Genomic DNA, 19,263 nt, shown 5'->3' with positions numbered 1-19,263 from the left:
TTTTTTCCTTCTTTCCGGCGAAAGTACACGTGTCCGTGTGCAGGGGTGACGAAGAATAAAAGGAGAGAGCAATGGAAGGGGCGAAATGTACGAGTAGTTCGTGCCCGACTCTTCACCGGTTCTCGTCACTCTACATTTTCCTCTTTGAACTAAATTCTTTGTTAATTATACGGTCGACTGCTTCGTCGTTAAATTCAAGCCTCGAATTGCGCCCGGCTTCCACGACCTGGCCCTGCTCAAATCCCGTTATGGAGACCGACTTTTTATCCAACTAACGATGACGGGCGAGAAATTTGCAATTTCAAACCTACCATCTATCCATTGATCAAAAATCCTTTGCCGGAGTTTAACGCCCGTAATTTCAGCCATTCTGTCAGCGAGATCATCCAAAAATACAATTATAGGTCGACTTATATTTTATACGGCACGGCGGCTCGTCACGTAACGATAACGTCACGTGCCGGTCGCTGACGGATAAGCGTGAACGGTCTGGTTTAACTCTTCAAGTGTTCGCACATTTCCATAAAACGTGTCCCCAGGCGTAAAAAAAGAGAAGAAAATGGCAAAGTTAAATAAAACACAGTTATCGTTACATCGCGTCGCACGTCGAACACAGAGCCCGTGTTTCACGAATTTTTCGTTTCGACGACATTTGTATCGACGACAGCCGTATTTAGGATCAGTGCAGACGCGTAACGAGAAATACGACAGCGTCATATGTCTTTCTTTGTTTTCTTCAATTAAAAACAACGAAGACAAACGCGTGACGTAGCAGGAACGTAGGATCAAAAAGTCGCTCGTCTGTAAGGGTTCAAGGGTACCCTTAAGAGGTTAAAACGCGTGTTTCAACGTCCTGCCGTGGATGTGTCGGCACCGTTGCGTACGTAACGTTCCGGCACGAATACGCTAGATTATAACAGTATCTTATAAGAATGGTCGTCAAAAGGGAACCGTGCTATAGCCGCGCAATACCGATACGGATAATGTAAATTATAAATCGACGTTATTTCGTCGAAAAATATTGGTTTCGTCGTTGGTTACACCGTTTTCTGTTATCTTTTAGCGGGAAACATCGGATAAATTAGCAGTTTTCTCTTCTATCGAAATCTTTTGTAAGCGTGTCGAAAATATTGAGCGAATATTTGCATATAAATTCTATATGTATCAGAAGAAAAGAAAAATTCGTGCAAACATACTCGTTTGGGATGCTACGTCGAACTGAACTTCATGTTCTATGTTACATCGTTCGAAATTATTTTTACCGATTTTTTTACAGGATGTAGTTTAATTAACGATGCAATTTCGTGTAATTTCATTTGAATAAAACGAGAGCAAGAAGGACAGCTAGCCGACAGCCGTTCGTCTTCGTTTTTAATAAACTTTCTTCAGAGCTTGCATTTAAATTTAAATTCAAATTTCCTTGCAACCTTAAGCGCCGCCATACTTTTACCCTACGAGCTGCTTTCTCCTCCTCGACGAAGATGCAACCGTATCGATGCTTTTTTCTCGCCAGTAAACCACTACAATCGCGCTCGATGGATTAATCGTAGTTGAATGATCCGATCACGGATCGAGAAAAGTTTATGCCAATCTTCGTCTCACTGCCCATCGTGTGTTATATTAGGTTGTCCGAAAAGTTTGTTTCGTTTCATAAGGTGGTAATGGGTGAACAACAATTTCTGTTTTATATTATTTTATTGAATTAGGTATAATTCATTTCGTTATATTTCTATTATGATGTTCGTGCATAATTCAATAAACTAATATAAAACAAAAAACATTGTGCGTCTATTATTTCCTTATAAAACGAAAGAATCTTTTCGGACAACCTGATATTATCGACGAGTTATCTGGAATGATGGCGTATGTATCAAAATTCTGTTTCGAAATATTCCAAGTTGAAACTCTCTTTTGTTTGTAGAATCGTGATACTTATGAAGAGACTGTAAAATCGATAGCGTACAAACTTCATTTCTGATATGGAATAAAGTGATATCGTAAGAAACGATTATTTTACGTGCAGTAAAAGATGACGAAAACGATTTAAAACATGATTCTGAACGCCTGTTGTTGCGAATAGCGGGATTTCGCATTACGTTGCAACATTGAAAGTAACCATATCTGTGCAATATTTCGTCAGAAGTACGTTTAAGTAGACGTAAAGCAATGAAACAGGTGTAGAAGTTTTTAAAAATATTTATTGAACGAAAGACAGATACGAGAATAAGATTACGTTCGTAGTTTAATTTGATGCCAAATTATATTTTTTTTTTTTTAATTTTTCATATTTTTACTAAAATTTAATTGGCAATTTTTCCTAACTGTACGACATTTTCTGTCTCCAGAAACGATAATAAGCTTTCAAAATCCCGAATCTTGCCACTTTTTAACGTAATTACAGGAGCAAGCTCGTACGAGTATTCGAAGCACAAAGTTGACTTCCGGTGAAAGTTAAAATTCCCTTAAAAATATTTCCATCTGTAATTTAGGATATGTTAAATCGAGAATGTACGTTTCTCGAGAAATGGCGAGATAAATCAATAGCATCCGGTGATGGTAGGATCACTAGACGCGGCTGAAACATTGATGATCCGATGATGAGTCGAAGTAATAGAAGATCGATATCCGTTCTGAGTTGGTGCGAGGGAATTCTTCGCGACATCGAAACAAGTTGGTAAATTAACACATCGGATTTCTGCACACGCGGGGACCGTGTGGCCTGCGGAACTTCCGATCGGCCCAGAACTGTGTACCATCCGCCACGAGTTTCCCTGTGGCAAAGTTTCTTACCGCGGTAGCCTTCGGCGCTGGTACCAGAGAAAAAGAGAACACGCGGAAAATGGAAGGAGAGACGCGCGATAATCGATGTACCGTGACAAGGTTTTAACGCGCGCAACTGTCTATTAGAAGTGAGAAACTCAATTTTGGATTGTCACGGTGATTCGTTAGTTCGTTGACAAATATACAGTTCAGAGAAAAATCAGCGAAGGCAACAACATTTTTAATTTAGTTTCGTTCGGTTTGAAACAACAGAAATGGGATCGGATTGGAATGGAGCGACAGAAAAAGAAGTACGCAAATCTTATGTAAATGTCGTATGTAAAAAGCAAGTACAAATGTGATAGTTTGAAGACAACGCTCATTGTTAATAATCTATAATTGTCTCTGTAATTCCCAGTTCGTTTGTACATCTGCAATTTGTTTATTTTGTTGGTTTGAATCGAATATCAGTCAAGTGGAGGGCTAGTCACGCTTTTTTCTAAAAATGTTAAAAAATAAAAGGAAAATTGATAAAATATTCTGAAAGAAATTCCTAGCAACTACGTTCGTTGTCGTAGACCGTTTGATGAAGTTGCAATAAGTATGAAATAACGCTCTAGATAACCGTGCGTCATGATCGTATTATTGGTTGAATTATCGGGCATTCAATGTAAGAGACTTGAAAACGTGAGAATCACGTTTGGTAAAGTGAAGATATTATTCTTACTAAGCACCCTGAGGAAGAAGTTATGGAGCAAGTCCTAATACTTGGTCGTGCTTCTACCCGTGGAGGTTGTAGAACTGGTAAAATATGAGGAGATTATTTGGCAATCAAAGAACAGTCTACTTAAGAGATTCATAAAAGTGTGCCAGAGAAAAACGACAAAGAAAGTGTAGAAAAGATGTGGCAACTTCTGAAAAATAGTTATTACCATTCTCGGTTCAACAACGCTACGAACCAAGAAATATATGTACGCTCATAAATTGTCATTTTCAAGCAGTACTTATAAAAAGATCGTTAGTCGCGATTGAGAAAAGATCGAAGTCGAAATTTGCTGTTTCAAAAGCACGGCTTATCGAAATTAAATTCCGAAAGTAATACAAAGGGATGGACGAAAATTGTACAATTGTTAAAAACAGAATTGATAAACAAAGAGGATCGCTTGTTGATTACGTACAAATATTGAAACTCTGGTATACGGTGTTAATATGAAATAATAATAAATTCGCTTACACACGTGAAATTACTAATTTTTGCAAACGACAATGTAAAGTTACCATTGCGACGAACAGATAAATTCGAATAATTAAAAAGATTTTCAAACTCTGTGTTTGCGCGAAAGTGTTTATTTGAATTTGAAAAAGGGATATCATTATAGTAAATCCCGTGCTAAACTCCAGGTACATTGGTCGCGTCTGAAATTAAAGCTATAAAGTTGTAACACATGTGTAACATTGCGTGACGCAAACATCGCATCGTGCGACTAATACAGACTTTATTATTTCAGCGTAAGAGCGGGTCTGACAGAGTATGACTCATTCTACTGTCGCCAGGCATAAAATCTTTAACGCGCTTGAATAATTAAAACACGAATTTAATCCTACTCTTTTCCCATGCGGAAATAATGTTGCAGCTTCCATAGAACGAGTTCGTTACATTGTATAATAAAACACGGCGTTGTTATTTCTTCTTTAATTTTTCAGTTTTCCTATTCCTGATAAACTCGATGGTAAAACGAAAGTAAACTTAAACGAAGGAATATTTACGAAAGAGAAAGCGTGAAACGTTTCATTTTAATGAAAGAAATCGAAAAACTTGCTACGCTGATAACTCGATTACCGTAACTGTTCATCGACAATATTCTTATCTTTCACACAGCTTCAAAATTATGCAACTTGAAGGTAAAGAACGTATCGAATAACAAAACACTGCGTAAAATTGACAATTTCGCTATCGCGTGCGAACGTTTAAAAACAGTGACTCTATTACCTCGATTATACGATAAAGGACTTTTATTCGTAGTTTAATAATGAAATTATATTTAAAATAGGCAAACGAGGGAGATCTTCCGAGAGGTGGTTTATTTCCTCTAACAATCGTATTAATCCTATCGAACCGGCTTACGTAACAGCTACACCAATTAATTGCTTCCACGATATTTCATATCCATTGATTTAATACTTTCCCGAGTCGGTGGAGTGTATTATTTATAGCGGAGGTTGCAGAGTAACCCGGTTATTTTTAGGGAAATTTATGCCGCTGTATTCATGAATTTATTTAAATTCATTTGTAACGGCGTACAATAAATTGAACCGGTTAATCGAGCGCTCTCGCGATTCAGAACGTCAAAGGACGAAATTTCAATATTATCTCTGAGATACGTAGCCTGATACAACGTGAACCGTTTGTATGCCAGTATTTTCAAGTACACTCGGCCGTGTCTTATCATGAAATCCTGTGGAACCAACGTGACGTATGTTTTCATTGACGTGGCCGTTTCGATTCATCAGCTTTTGACCCAGAGAAGATGGCCACTTCATGCACCGCGTTCATTTCGCGAACTCGAATCAATGCGCGGCTGCTTCTTCTTTCGGTCTAACTTTAAGCCAAGAACTACCATTCAATGCGGTTTTTCAAGATATCTTGAGATTTCGTTGAAACTTGTTCGCGAAAAGTCGTTAATTGTACAACGTGAATATTTTAACAATGTACAACGTTATTGAATATTTTTATTGTTAGTACTATTGTTATTATTGTTAACATTACTACTATTGTTATTTTTATTATTGAAGAAATTGAAATCTTCACGAAGAGAAACTATTTTGCAACACGCTGTGTGTTCGATACTACAGGACGAATTATAAATATATTATTCTTTTTATTTATATTGAGCAGAAATCAGAACGTCTCAAATATATTAAGTAATTTAGTAGAAATCTGATTAAATTATAATTTATTTAACTGTACTTTAAATATCGGTATTATAAATTCTAGGAATTAAGATAGACAATGTCAATACCTAAGGCATTCATTATCAATAAAATATTTATACCAGTGATCAGATTGCAGATTTTGAGAAATGATTAAATAACTTAACTATGCACAATAGCTTGAAGATTCAAGAGTAAAATGTTATCGAATAATGGAAGAAGAAAACTTATTTACAGCATCTTTTTCAATTAATTTAGCTGTTCGCAGATATTTGCCCCACTGTATGGTCAGTACTTTAAATTTATGACTCCTAACTGTTCAATTCCATAAAACTTATTCTGTATCTGTTAGTCGTTGTTGTAATTTCACGTTGCCAACTTCTACTACTCACATCTTGCTTTTGCTTTTCAATTATGAAACTTTTAAAATAGTTAACTCCTCTTGTTTTATACGTCTTTTTTGCGATCGATTAGTTTGGTTAGTAAAATTAATTAGTCGAGGCATTTTTAACTTTTTCTGATAGAGTAGCAAAAGAAATTGTTCTTTGATTATTAGCATTAAAATGTTTATATTTAAAAAGAATGTTGTACAACCTTTGTTTGCAAATGAGAATTTCCAAATTTTAAGACAAATTACCAGCCTCGGACGTATCTAATTTTTCTGCTATAAAAATTTAATAATTTTTCTAACATCTCTAGTCTCTAGATGGAGGTAGGAAAATACAAACAAGCGTTGTTTATCCCAGCACCATACAACGGTTCCTTCCTTATTTAATCGCAAGTGTTACTAAGTGAAATTGATTTTCTTCGTCTGAAAAGTTACTTTTCTTCAGTTGCGCCATTGTTGCACTGGAACGGCAATATGTATTATTGGAGAGAAAACATCACATACAATAGGCTTCCATTTATCTGGACTTGTCAGGGAACAAACAGTTTATATAATTGAAGCTGATATAATACACAGAAGTTCACATTCAGATAAATGAATTGGTCCAAGAAACTTACGAACCTGTAAAATAACAAAAAATTAGTCGAACACAGTGTGGATCCCACGATGTTGATCTTTATTTTGCAAAAAATTGCCAATCTTAGAATAGAACTATTCTTACATTATAAAATTATTGAAAGTACCAATGTCACACTTCCGTTTTGGGCTTGTAGTTATTTTCCAAGGAATTTCCAAACCGCTTGACTAAAAAAAAAAAAAAAAAAAAAAAAAACAATAGAGCTGAAAAATAATAAATCAAAATAAATCTCTTGAAATAATAAATCTAAAGAAAGTTACTCGTGACAAATATACTAACGTTATAAATACTTTTGCCAGAAACAACACGAAGAAATAGATGTTCCTGATAGAAATGAAGCTAGCTTTTTCTTTTTAAATGAAATGGCACGACATGGCTCAATTTCATCAGCAGAATTCGGTGAATCGGACATCAACTGCAGTTTCTTTCCAACAAATGTAGTTATACAAATAAGACGACAATAGCAACGCGTGACGATGCGAGAGAGCTGTGCTCGCCTCTATGCCGTTTCGCTAGTCGTGTTTCCAATTCTGCAGCACGGAAAAGCGTATTAGGGTTACTCTCTGCAGTCGAATCCGCAACATTTCTTTGAAGCATTTCCTGCAGGGAGGACGGCAAGTTCCGCGACGAAGATTTGCAATTCCGCTCGTCTCGTGGGCTACACGGTCGTCTTCGATGTCGCTTCGTCAGTGGCCGTGAAGAATTTAAAATCCTCTGGCCGATGGACACGAAGTTTCGCGTTAGGCAGAGAGACACTTCGTTCACCGGGTTTTTTCGTCACCACGTCCACTATTATACACGGGCTGTATGAGGTTGACGGGTGACCGGCCACGGCGTTAGCAGATTTCTGTCCACGAAATTAGGTGTTCGCTGAGTGAAAAGCGCCGTTGATGACGGTTGCAATTGTCTCGCAAATTGGCTAACCAACCCTCTTAATTTGCGTACTGAATTCTGGCTGCACAATGTTAGGCGTTTATGTCTAATAACTTAATGCAACGCCCGCATAACGAGCTTTCATTCAAGTTCATTCGCTCGTAGTTGTACGATATTGCGTGTCGTTATAATACACGTGGTGTGAAAATTATAATTAGGTAGGACTTCGAAATTTGTAGGAAGTTACGTTTCTGAAGTATAACGAGTTACAGCGGTGATAAACGCCCATTACTATATCATGGATAAGGAAATATTTGAAAAGGTACATATAGTACAATATGGAAAAGGTACAAGGGGAAAGGTAAAAGTAGTTGAAAATTAACAATGCGCCTTCGACCACGAAAGAATTACTACCGGTGCGTATGTGTGTTAGTATTTTCTGCATATATCGTATAATTTACATAAATACATTTATGGAAGAAAGTGGAGATATTTTACGAAGACAATGTTATTGCCCCATTTTCTACTGTTTTAAAATATTTATATACCGGATGAAGAATGAACTAAATAGAAAAAAGGATGGTTTCCTGCGTAGCTATGCGAAGTAATGTTCGTTTCGTTTCATTTTTCAATTTCTAAAATTTCAACATCTCCTTGATTAAACAGTTACTTTTGCGTGTTTCCAACGTTATTTACCGTCCGGTGCGCCCAGAAAGTTTTCCATTGCGACGTTATATTCTCGGAGATTATTTCACGTTGGTAATACAATACTTCGAGATTCATTTTGTTTCAGTTAGATCGCGGTTAATGCGCGTCTCGTTACGAACGTAATGTTCAACGTTACTGTCGCACGTGTTTATGCGATTGTACGTCGTCGAAAAATATAGCATCGTAGAACATTTTCGTATAGCAGTTTTTTTTTACGACATCATCGTAATTACTTTTGTCGTCCGTTATTTTTCAACGATATTGTCCCACATTTTTATTTTCCTCTCATTCGCACGCAAACTGCGGATGCAGTTACACACAGGCAGCGAAACCAACGCAAATGTCAAACTCACGCAGAAAAAAGTTTTTTCAAACAACTATCGTTTTTTAAATGTTCGTGCAAGTTCGTGCAAGTACGAGCGTTACACATATTTTTTTTTTGCCAATTCTATCTATTTATTTCTGTTTTGTATTCGGTTATCGGGGAAAAATTGCGATCGGAATGGACAGGACCGTAGCAAAGGATGTCCCTTAATTCCCGTGTATTTTTATTAAATCGATTTCACGCTCTATTCTGTTGAAATTTCACGCAGTTTCTGACAGGTTGATGACGGTTTGAAAAATAAATTGCTGTCGTGAGATACGCAATAATTAAAATAATTATTGGAAAAAATTATCGTTCTTGCTGTTTTGTATATTTTGCTATTTTGTCGATGTTTTATGAACTCTTACAGTTACGTTTCATCATGATGCTTCTCAAAGATGACTAGAGAGATGACTAGTTTCAAATGACAAAAAGAAGATGACTAGAAAAGATGACTAGTTTCGAGCAAATAATGATTACAAGTTATATTTTATTCTTCCCAATTATATGTCTATATTATGTACATATATTCGCCATATTTACACACATATTTACGCACGCTTAAACGTTAATGTTACTATTATTTATTCTTCCTAATGAAATAAATATCGTAAGCTCGTACAATTTTTCAGAAGATAAATGATAGAAGACAGATGTTTCAATGAAATTCTCGTTAGGATAATTACTATTTATCATGGTAAGGCAAATTATACATTATGGAACTCTCGGGAAAATAGGTGAACAAAACGCAATTAAAAATTGAATCAAATTTACATTATTATTCCCATGTTTCATCGCGGTTTGTAGTTTCAACAGTTGTAATACGAATGTATTCATCAAAATCCTATTATCTGTTGTATTTATTCTATTCTATTTTCTGTTTTATTTATTTCATTATTCGCTACACAACAAAGTTAACATCTCCTTGCTCCGCAAATGATCAGTATCTATTAGTGTAAACTTCCTAAGAATCTCGAAAACTCCCGATACTAACGAACAGAGATGTGAACCAACAAGTACCTAATTAAAGTAACGCTGACGCGTACAATGGCCACAGAAGGCATTTGTACGTACCTCTGCTCTCCAACGAAGAGTTTTTTCTATTAGATTCTACATTTTATTTCCGTAGTATCAAATTTTGTGAACGTATGAGTTGTTCTACTACTAAACGATACGAATGTAAATAATATTTTATTATACTTGTATCTAATTAATTATTGTACAAAGTCAGTGTGAAAAGTATTCGTACAGTAATTAATATCAACAGAAATATCGCAAGACATTGTTTCTGAACAAAATTTTAATAAAATAAAAAATATGTACATATTCTTACGAGCGCGCGGAATAATTTTCATAAAAAAGAAGATGAAATATGTATACCCTTTGTGAAGATATTAACAAATATCTAAAAAATGGCAAAAATATATGCGTAATAAGTATTCACACAGTTACAGTTTGCTAAGAACAAATAATAAGACTTCTACTTTATATCTAAGAGGAAATCGTTAGTTTTAATTGTATTAATGCTTAATGGGGTTTCCTTCTGATTTTATTATGGCTCGAAGCCGTAGTGGCATTGAATTTATCAAATCGATGAGAATTCTGCTTGAAATATTTGTCCATTCTTCTAAAAGAGTCCTCTTCAAATTATTTCTCGAGAAAACATGTTGATTCCGTATTTTTCGTTTCAAATGGTCTCGTATATTTTCGATAATGTTAATGAGATTGCGAAGTTGTTTTTAAGTGTTCCCGAACATTATACAAGAACCACTCTCGCGTATTACTATCATTATACTTTGGATCTCCTATCTTTCATCAGGTCGGAGTTGCCTTTCAAACCCATTTCCTTCTGCACTTTGACGCAGATTATTTTTTAAAACATCCGTGTACATTTTATCTCACGAAGCGGTAACTATACGGATTCTATCTTTACCATTTGCCAGATATTTATTAATATTACATTCTTTTTCTCTGAAAATTAATCCGGACGCTCCAATGTATATGTTATACATCTCTTATTCCTCAGAATGTTGTTACTAAACGATGTTCTACAATAAGAGGACTGTTTTACACGAAGAATCGTCTTTACCTTAACTGTAAATACGATAAATAAATGCAACAGTATACGAATGCCTCTTGTAGCCACTGTACTGGAAGCTTTCAACAAAGACAAAAGCACACGCGCCGAAAATTCCGCCCTTTCATCCACGAAAAAGCATCGACGTTTGCATAGGAAAAGAGCGTGATAAAAGGGCGTGCTAGGCCGTCCGCGTATCGAGCCCTTCCGGCGGCCATAAAAGGCCAAGACAATCATGAGGAACAGCACGACGATTCCATTTAACGGGCGAAGCGGCCAGACCCGGTTATGCACACAGAAACGCGTATCCCCCTTGCACATACTGTGCGTGGCGCGAGCTGCCTCACGGACACACCCTGTATTGCGATACTCTCGTAAAACCAGCCTGTATCTTTTCCCTCATTAACTTGCCTCTACAATGAGCGTGGGTGTCGGCGTAGTACGTCGTGATCCTTTCAACCCCCGTCTATCCACACCCTTCTAGTGATGGCAGCGCGCATGCGCGTCGTCCGACCGCGGAGTCGGTTCGCGCGTAAAATCGCGCCGACCGGTGGCGATCAGTCGCGCGTAATACAGCGCGGGGTGCGGTTCGTCGTGTTCGTTTCACATCGAAAGGTTACGTCCGCGTATTCGTATCTCATTCTCGTACGGCGTTTAACCTTCGCGCTTGTTTCCCCTCGACTTTCTCGGGTCGTTCGTGATCGTGCGTCGTTGCCGCGCGACTTTGGTCGCGTTTCGGATTCATGGCTTCGATTTCTTCGCTCGTATGTATCTGCTGCGCGTGACGAAAAATAAGAAGAAGAATGTGGTTGACGGGAGGCTCGTGCGCCTTCCTGCTTCTGGCACTGACATTGTGCCAGGGCCTGGTCCAGGCGAAGAACGACAACTGTGAGTAACTTTTTAATATCTGTGTTGTATGAGACGATTTTATGTTTGCCGGTACTCTATGGTTACACAAAGGGGCAACGAAGGGAGAGCGTTTCTCGTTGGACGTTTGGTCGACAAGTGGTTGCAAGAGGGACGAGGATAGGGGTTGTCAGGGTTGCGAAGGTGTATAGGTTGTCGTAAGGGTTGTACGAGGGATTAGAGACTGAGGTGTGGTTTGTTGGGTAAGCGGGCAGTTTTTCACCAGCTAAAATAGGAAAAGAGTAACGAGGGTGAACGACCGTGAATATATCTTTGGATAGGTATGCGATAATACACTTAGAATTCTTTAATCTTCTCATGCGCTTCGTACATATTTCTATCTGGATATCTTTGGATAATCACAATTTTTAGTCAGATGCCGATATGGGTGTAGTGTTAAAGGAAATATCTGTAAACGAGTAAAGTCGGTGCTTTTGGATTTGTATCTACGGTAATTGCGCATGGCTGGCTGCAATGAACTATATAACTTTGGAACATAAAGGTTGATAATTTTCGTGACTGGCGAAAATTTCATTTGCCGCAGATAATATGTCATTTAGTTATCGATTATCTGCTGAATAATATATTATGTTGTTAATTTCGAATTATCGATATTTTGGAACATACAAGTTATGAAAATGAATTTTTCTTTTTTATTTCGAACGTGTACGTTCAAATTATTTTCGGTGTTACCGAGTTTCGTTTGTTTCTACGTATGATGTGTTTATCAACAAAATTTAGCCTGCGAAGTATAATACGCAGTTTTTGTTAGGATTGGCTGAGTAGTAAAGATCCGAATGATAAGTATCCACTGTTTACTAAGCATTTATTTTACTAAATGCGACGCGTAAATGATACGGTCGTGTTATTGTAACGTATCTATTCAATATCTGTCAAATGAAAAGTACTGTGTGAAACGTATCGCTTGTATACGTACTACTTGTATCATTGATTGACATTTTTGTTTATTTACCGATAATTTCAAAACAGTAAAATATGATAAATTCTCATATAGTCGCAAATATCAAGTAACCGTACCAAAAAGAGGTAAACGCAGTACCGTGAAAGATAAGAAAGCAACACACACATTTGATATAATCGTAATTAAAATAAAAGGTTTCATGCATTTCGAATTAAAGTCATTTAACAATACCCACTGCGAAATTTTTGCGGAAAAAACTAAAGAATTACAGTAAAAAAAAAAAAGTAAAGAGTTACAGTTGCGTACAAGGATGGATCCTTGTAAAATTTTGTCCATATTTGAAATTAGAAAATATACATTTCAAATTATTCGTCTAAATACGAAACGAGACATATTTTTAGTATATTTTTGTCATTATAATCTGTAAGTTTCTCATTATACAACTTACAAAAGAAAATGTTTTCTTTCTAAATACATATTTCTCTTGATTATCTCGCAAAAATTTTGAATTCGATACGAGATAACCAGCGCAAGATCACGTTATTTTTTGTGTCAACAATAAAACTGATGTATGCAAATATACGCAAGAAATTACAACGTTCTCGCACCGCTGTTGAACGAACTTCTATTAACTTAGAAAGGAGGGAAGTTTTTGTTTCGAGCAGATACAAGTTTACGTCCCAAAAGTTGTCCGGCAAGTCTGAAACAGATCGCACTCTTTACGTAACGCAGCTTTCGCTTCTCTGCGCTTGTTGTCCTGGATCCAGCATGTTTAGAACAAAACATCAGAATTTATGTCTGTCTATTCTAGTACAGAAACTTTCTCGTAAGATTATTTCAGAAATTCTACGACTATACGTATAAACTTATGTTAGCTGTTCGATGCAGATCTTTTATCTTTATTGCTATACTATTCGCATATCTTCATTATATATTTATATATTATATTATTCTGTTTATATATATTTGTGTGTAAAATAAGCTGTAGTATTAGGTTGTCCGAAATGTTTCTTTCATTTTATGAGGAAATAATAGACGTACAATGTTTTTTGTTTTATATTATTTTGTTGAATTACGTACATTTTTATTCTGTTGAGATAAACACCGCGACATTTCACAGACTTGGTTTTACGTTTGTTGTAAAAAATACGTTTGCGAAAGAAGGACACTTTCCGGACAACCTAATACTTTCGAAGCATTGCATGTTGTGAATAATTATTTTAGGACATTTTTATTAAAATGGCATTTATAATCGATATTCTAACGTTCTTTTGATTAATTGCACCAGGCTTGGCCATTATTTAAGTAACATCTGAAAGAAGTAAGTTGATTATGTAATCGATTTTCCGAGACTTTGCTATCAAGTATCTTTTTCATTCTTTTTTATCATGACATAGCACTTAATAGTTGACTTATCAGCTGATATATCGCGAAAAAAGAATAGACTTAGAATAGTGGCCAAAGAAATAACGAGATGATTTTCGCATCTCCTAAACTAGTCCACCAACAAAAAGGTCGGTATGATCTTTGAGTCTTTTCACGCTACAATCTTTTATTCAAAGAATTTTACTCTTATTAAATCACTCTGTATACTACCTCATTACCTTATTCGATTACTTTCATAAATAAACTTGTACACATAGGACGTCTCATTTAATTTCGTCATTCGAAGTCTTCTTGTTATATTTCAAATTCTGATCTTTTTACGTGCCGTTTCCTTCACTGTACCATACGATAGTGCAAGAACGCAGACAAAATATTTCATACGATCTTAATAACTTGGAAGAATTTATTGTTATACATATATATAATACACGTATATCAAATAAGCACTCTGTAATATATCCAATTATTTTAAATATACTTATACAATGTTACATTTTTCGATCGTGTCGTACTTAGCCTCCTTCCAATGCTTTAATCGCTTTTAAATAACTCACGTCTACCAGACGACGGAATATATCCCGAAACGTTATTTCCGTAATTTAAAACACCACTTTAAATCACCAACAAAGCATTGCTGAATGCGATCGCCTTGTGGTCAGACACGAAACCACGTTTCCTCAGCAGGATAGATTTCGCTGGATTTAGCGAAGGAAAAGCTTCTTGCTATTATACTTATCTGAAAACAAAGCCGGTCCAAGCGATCTTCTTTCCATCCAACGTGATTAAATCCATGGTATCTGCCGCGTGGCACCCGCGTGTTGTCGTGTAATTCCGCGAAGCCGCTTTAACCGCGGCAACAGTCGTCCGAGAATAGATTAACGGCTGACGATCCGTTGTTCGGGCAAATTTTCCTCGCGCATTGCACCCGAGATTACGGTATTTCATCGTCGACAAAGCGTTTTGGCCATACGTAGAGAGAGAAAGGGGGGGGGGAGAGAGAGAGAGAGATAAACCAATCCTGGCGCGATCTATTCAGCAAGATTTACGCCGGTATCTACAACGAACACGGAACCTCAACGAGATATTTGCAGCCACATTTGCATGAATGATTAGGCTCGATGCAGTGACCCGGCTTTGTCGCGCCGCAATTTCCCGCGCGTTTTACCCGCAAACCGAATTATTTGAGAAGGCGCAGACGAGCGGATCGAGTCGCGACGATGCCTGGACTCGGTGCAGATGAGCGAGTTCTGTCACACGATATCGCGTCGGCGTTTTTCGCCACCCGTTATCAGTTCTCTTTCGAATGTCACGAGGTATTCGCGGGTAGGAAAGATCCGGGACGACGAATTTTTGCGAGCTTACGACTCGTCGCATCGAGTACGCCACGCGGTGGACAAGAATCGAAATGATCGTTGCTCGATCATCAGATCATCAGAAGTGTGTAAGTAATGTAAACGTGGACGATAATTCCCTGCAAGATTGATAGAGGATTAGTAGAAATCATTCGTACGTCGGAATCTGATCAATCGAAAGTTAGTTCACTTATTCGTCATACAGTCCTGTTTGTTAATTCTTGTCAAACAGTGTTTCGTTACACATTAGATATTTTTTTTTCTTTTTTGAGAATTTGAGCAAAAATATGTATAATTTTAATTCGTTATGTGTAATTAATTTTCGATTTAAAAGTCTCGTTCTTTCTGCAAGAAACAATTAGAAAGAGAAAAGCGATTTGAAACATTTCTGTAACTTTGATCGTCCTGTGTCAAGGAGATAAAGAATTTTTTTCTCCTACGAACTGCTACATTGGATGTTGTATATTTTTTTCACGAAATCTATTCGTAATCTCGACTTGGTCGAAGAGAGAATTTCTGACTACATTTATTCCAAGAACATTTTTAAACTTACGCAAAACTCTGTTCTTTATTAAATATCAGCACAAAGTGGAAAGGAGAATAAATGATTTTTGCATGACACGTATGAAAGGATGAAAAGATCGTTCCCGGCATCGACACTGTTTGCTTAAACGTCACCGTGTGTGGTTAGACAAAGAAATAAATATTCAAGATATCTCAGCCGAGCCATGCAGTAGGGAAAATATCAACAAAGATCCGACAAGCAGACTTTTACTCACGTCGGATCCCCTGATATCAAGTTTCAGAAAAACTGCGTATTATATGCATTTTTGTATGTTTGACCCGAATCCTCGTTTAGATGCCGCACTGTGCATCGTCGCGATTCTAAACGTTCGTTTGAACTTCCTGTCAGTGTATAATTGATTGCTGTAAACTGAGCATACAGTGCAAAAGCGTGAAGTGCTTAGGTATCTGATAATCAATACGGAATTTTAATCCTTCAACGCAGTGACGTTTACCTGAAAATGATTTTTGAACATGACCAAATACTGGGTCAGATTTTCTCTCATTTCTCGAACGATCGTGTTCGAGTATTTTATAAATAATTTTGTCACTGCTGTATTCTTTTATAAAATATTCAACCGGCTATAAAGCGATATCGGAAACATCTCGAGGAAACAGTTTGCCCTACATTCTGAACACTATACATTCATACTCTAGGATTATTATGAAATACATATGTAGGTTAAAAGTTATTTATAAAAGATACAATGGAAGTTGTCTGCTTTCGCACGACTAAACGTCGATTCCTGTCCATTGGAGCTCTTAGTTCTCGCATAATATATTTCCATAGAATCTTTATCATATTCCTTTCACCGGAAAGAAAACTGAAACGAACTTAAGAAAGATTTTCTTTCTTTTTCGCGCTCCTCCGATAAACCCAAATTCTCCGCTAACGTTGTACTATATATCCCCAAGCAACTCCTTCGAACTGAGTATTACACTTCAAAGCGAGTACGCCGTAAAACGCGCAGCGAAAAGAAACTCGAACAATATCGAGAGTCTCCTTCGAGCGATCCCCGTTGAGGTTCGTCGTTGAATCAGGTTGTGAGTTGCTCTCGAGTCGATATCTTAGTACATAGCGCGGAGCGTCGATCACGAGTCTCGAGGAATCATCTCGGTCCCCTTTCTCGCAGCGATAACATTGTTTCCGGTCGTAGTCGCGTGGCCAACGTCTTCAGGATCAGATAAAAGGCAGACTCTATCGCGAAACTCGGTGCCAGACAGAAAAATTTGTTGGCGCGAGCAACGATCGGTCGAGACCGGTCTTCGCTCGCAGCCAAAGTGCTCCTCGCGGCTTAATATGATAGCGCTCGGTTGCCGCTCAGACGAGCCGTGCCGCGCTCGAAGAGAGAGTAATATTGATCGACGGAGTAGCGGACTTACATCGTCCCAAGAGGGAGCGAGTAGAGAGAAGGGAAGGGTGGTGGTGAGCATGCGAGGGTGGGTCGCGCTCGAGGGTGCCACGGCAAGGGTGCGACAGAGAAGAGGAACAGCGGTGAGAGAGCGGGAAGAGTTGGGGTAAAAGGGGTGGGGATTGGTGGTTGCTGAAGGGTCGAAGGGCCAACGCGCACGACCATGGCCAAAGGGTGCTCTCTCTATCTGCCTTTCTTTCCCCTTCTTCGTCTCTCATTCTCGGTTCTTCTCCTTCTCTCTTTCTCCTCCTACGCGTCCCGTTTTTGCCCCCTTTTTTTCGCTCGTTCTCTCTATTTCCCATTCCCTTGCTGTTCCTCCACGTCCCTCACCTGGTTTGTTTTGCACGCGACTTTTCGTGGAACCTGAAGTTCTTTGTAGTTAGGTCTCAAAGTTCCCTTTTGGGAGGCCGTTTCTTCATACCGGTGTACGAGCGATTTAATTTTTTTCTTCCTTCTGTCTCTGTCTTTATCTACCGTTTCTCTTTTTTCCTCTCTTTCCGTTGTCCTTCCGATTGCCAGAGCCTTTACGTGTCTCCCTCCCGCTTCTCGTTCGGTTTTATTACACCGGAACTTTCGTCATCTTTATTTGCCTCCTGGAAATTTGATAGTCTCGCAGCGAGGGTGGTTTGCTGCGTCGGAAGGGCCGAAGGAACGCGAGATTCTCCTCCGGGAAATGTTTCGTAGATTCCCCGTTGCCACGGGCCGGAAGGCGACTTTCGTCGGGGAAGCTTTTTCCCTTGGCCAGAGAGATTTATGAGCGTGGAGGTCGGGCCGACGTTTCGGGAGCGGCCGTGCGAATTTACGCGTCGAAGCCGCGTCGTTAATACCCGCCACGGTACTTCTGCGTCGATTATGCGACGCCCATGCTTCACTACACGTGAATTATGGCTGGCCACGCGTGTCCATCGGCTGTTTGAATTAAACGTATGAAAGCTGCGCGATTAATAACCGTGATTAATCTCGTCGAAGTCGTTTAATAGCGTTGCGAGAGCTTCGTCGTGCGATACGTAAAGTCTCTCTATAGGAATCGCCGAACCGTGAAATTCGAAAGTCAATGTTGGTTTCACGATTTGTGGCAGCGATCGTTGATTTTGCCTGAAGCTCTTCCAAGTTCAATCGCTTTTTCTTCCATGTAGAATACGCGACGCGTGATTCACATTGAACCCAGCAATTCGCTGGAATGTCTATTGTAATAATATATTCAACGGAATCTTTGAATATGTAATAGTTGAAAATTAAATGAAAAAAGGAAGTGCAATGAACCAAGTCCGTAATTTAGTGTCGCGTATATCGATACTCTCCTTCGTTTCATACTTCCGCCTTTAACAAATTAATTCTGAATATTCAATTAATATATACGTATTTGAATAGCATCAGAATCGATTAAGCTTTGTACGAATAATTAGAATCTAATGGAATACATGTAATACATACGTATAGGTAATAATATGTTGTTGATTAAAGTTATTTAATATAGGCACACGATTAATTTATTAATTGATAAATCGTTCGGAATACTATACTTATGTATTAAAATTAAAAGAGGAACTACGCGTATGAACTGTATGCTAATGAATATCGTATAGAGTAAAATATTAATATAATTTACCTATTACATTTAATGAATTTGGAGTATTTAGAATTATTTTAGAATATCTCATACCGACGATACTTTGTTGTTGAAAATCGTAATTTTATAGCATAAATAATTTTATTACGTATCAGGTACTTCGTTCAAAAATGAACAAATAATTTCGACATGATTATTACGCGGATGAGATTAATATGGCCGAGTAACGCATTCACGAGGATAATTTTAAAATGATACTTCTTAGTGTTCTCGTTGGAATTGTACCAGCAACGGAGGATAAAAGATAATTTTTGGAGCGACGAACGTTTTCTAGGACACGAACAGAGTTTCTCTATAGAACGAGAGAGAATTCTTTTCTCTATCTAAATATTTGCCTTTTCCGCTCGTTTTCT

The 19,263-nt window shown here is 37.8% G+C and overlaps 1 protein-coding gene across 4 annotated transcripts in view; it reads left to right on the top strand.

Annotated features, from left to right (window-relative positions):
- Positions 1-19,263, top strand: part of LOC126869876 (uncharacterized) — a 288,377-nt gene that overhangs the window by 113,642 nt on the left and 155,472 nt on the right. Inside the window, exon 1 of one of the 4 annotated variants that reach the window (XM_050627013.1) lies at positions 11,229-11,626. The exons of the other annotated variants lie outside the window; for them this stretch is intronic. Coding sequence (XP_050482970.1) covers positions 11,542-11,626 — 85 coding nt within the window. The 5' untranslated portion in view covers positions 11,229-11,541. Of the gene's footprint in view, positions 1-11,228; positions 11,627-19,263 lie in introns of those variants that run through there. 4 annotated transcript variants of the gene reach the window in all.

The sequence above is a fragment of the Bombus huntii genome, chromosome 9, assembly GCF_024542735.1.
Source record: "Bombus huntii isolate Logan2020A chromosome 9, iyBomHunt1.1, whole genome shotgun sequence".
NCBI lineage: Eukaryota > Metazoa > Arthropoda > Insecta > Hymenoptera > Apidae > Bombus > Bombus huntii.
This window is presented reverse-complemented; position numbering and strand designations above follow the sequence as displayed.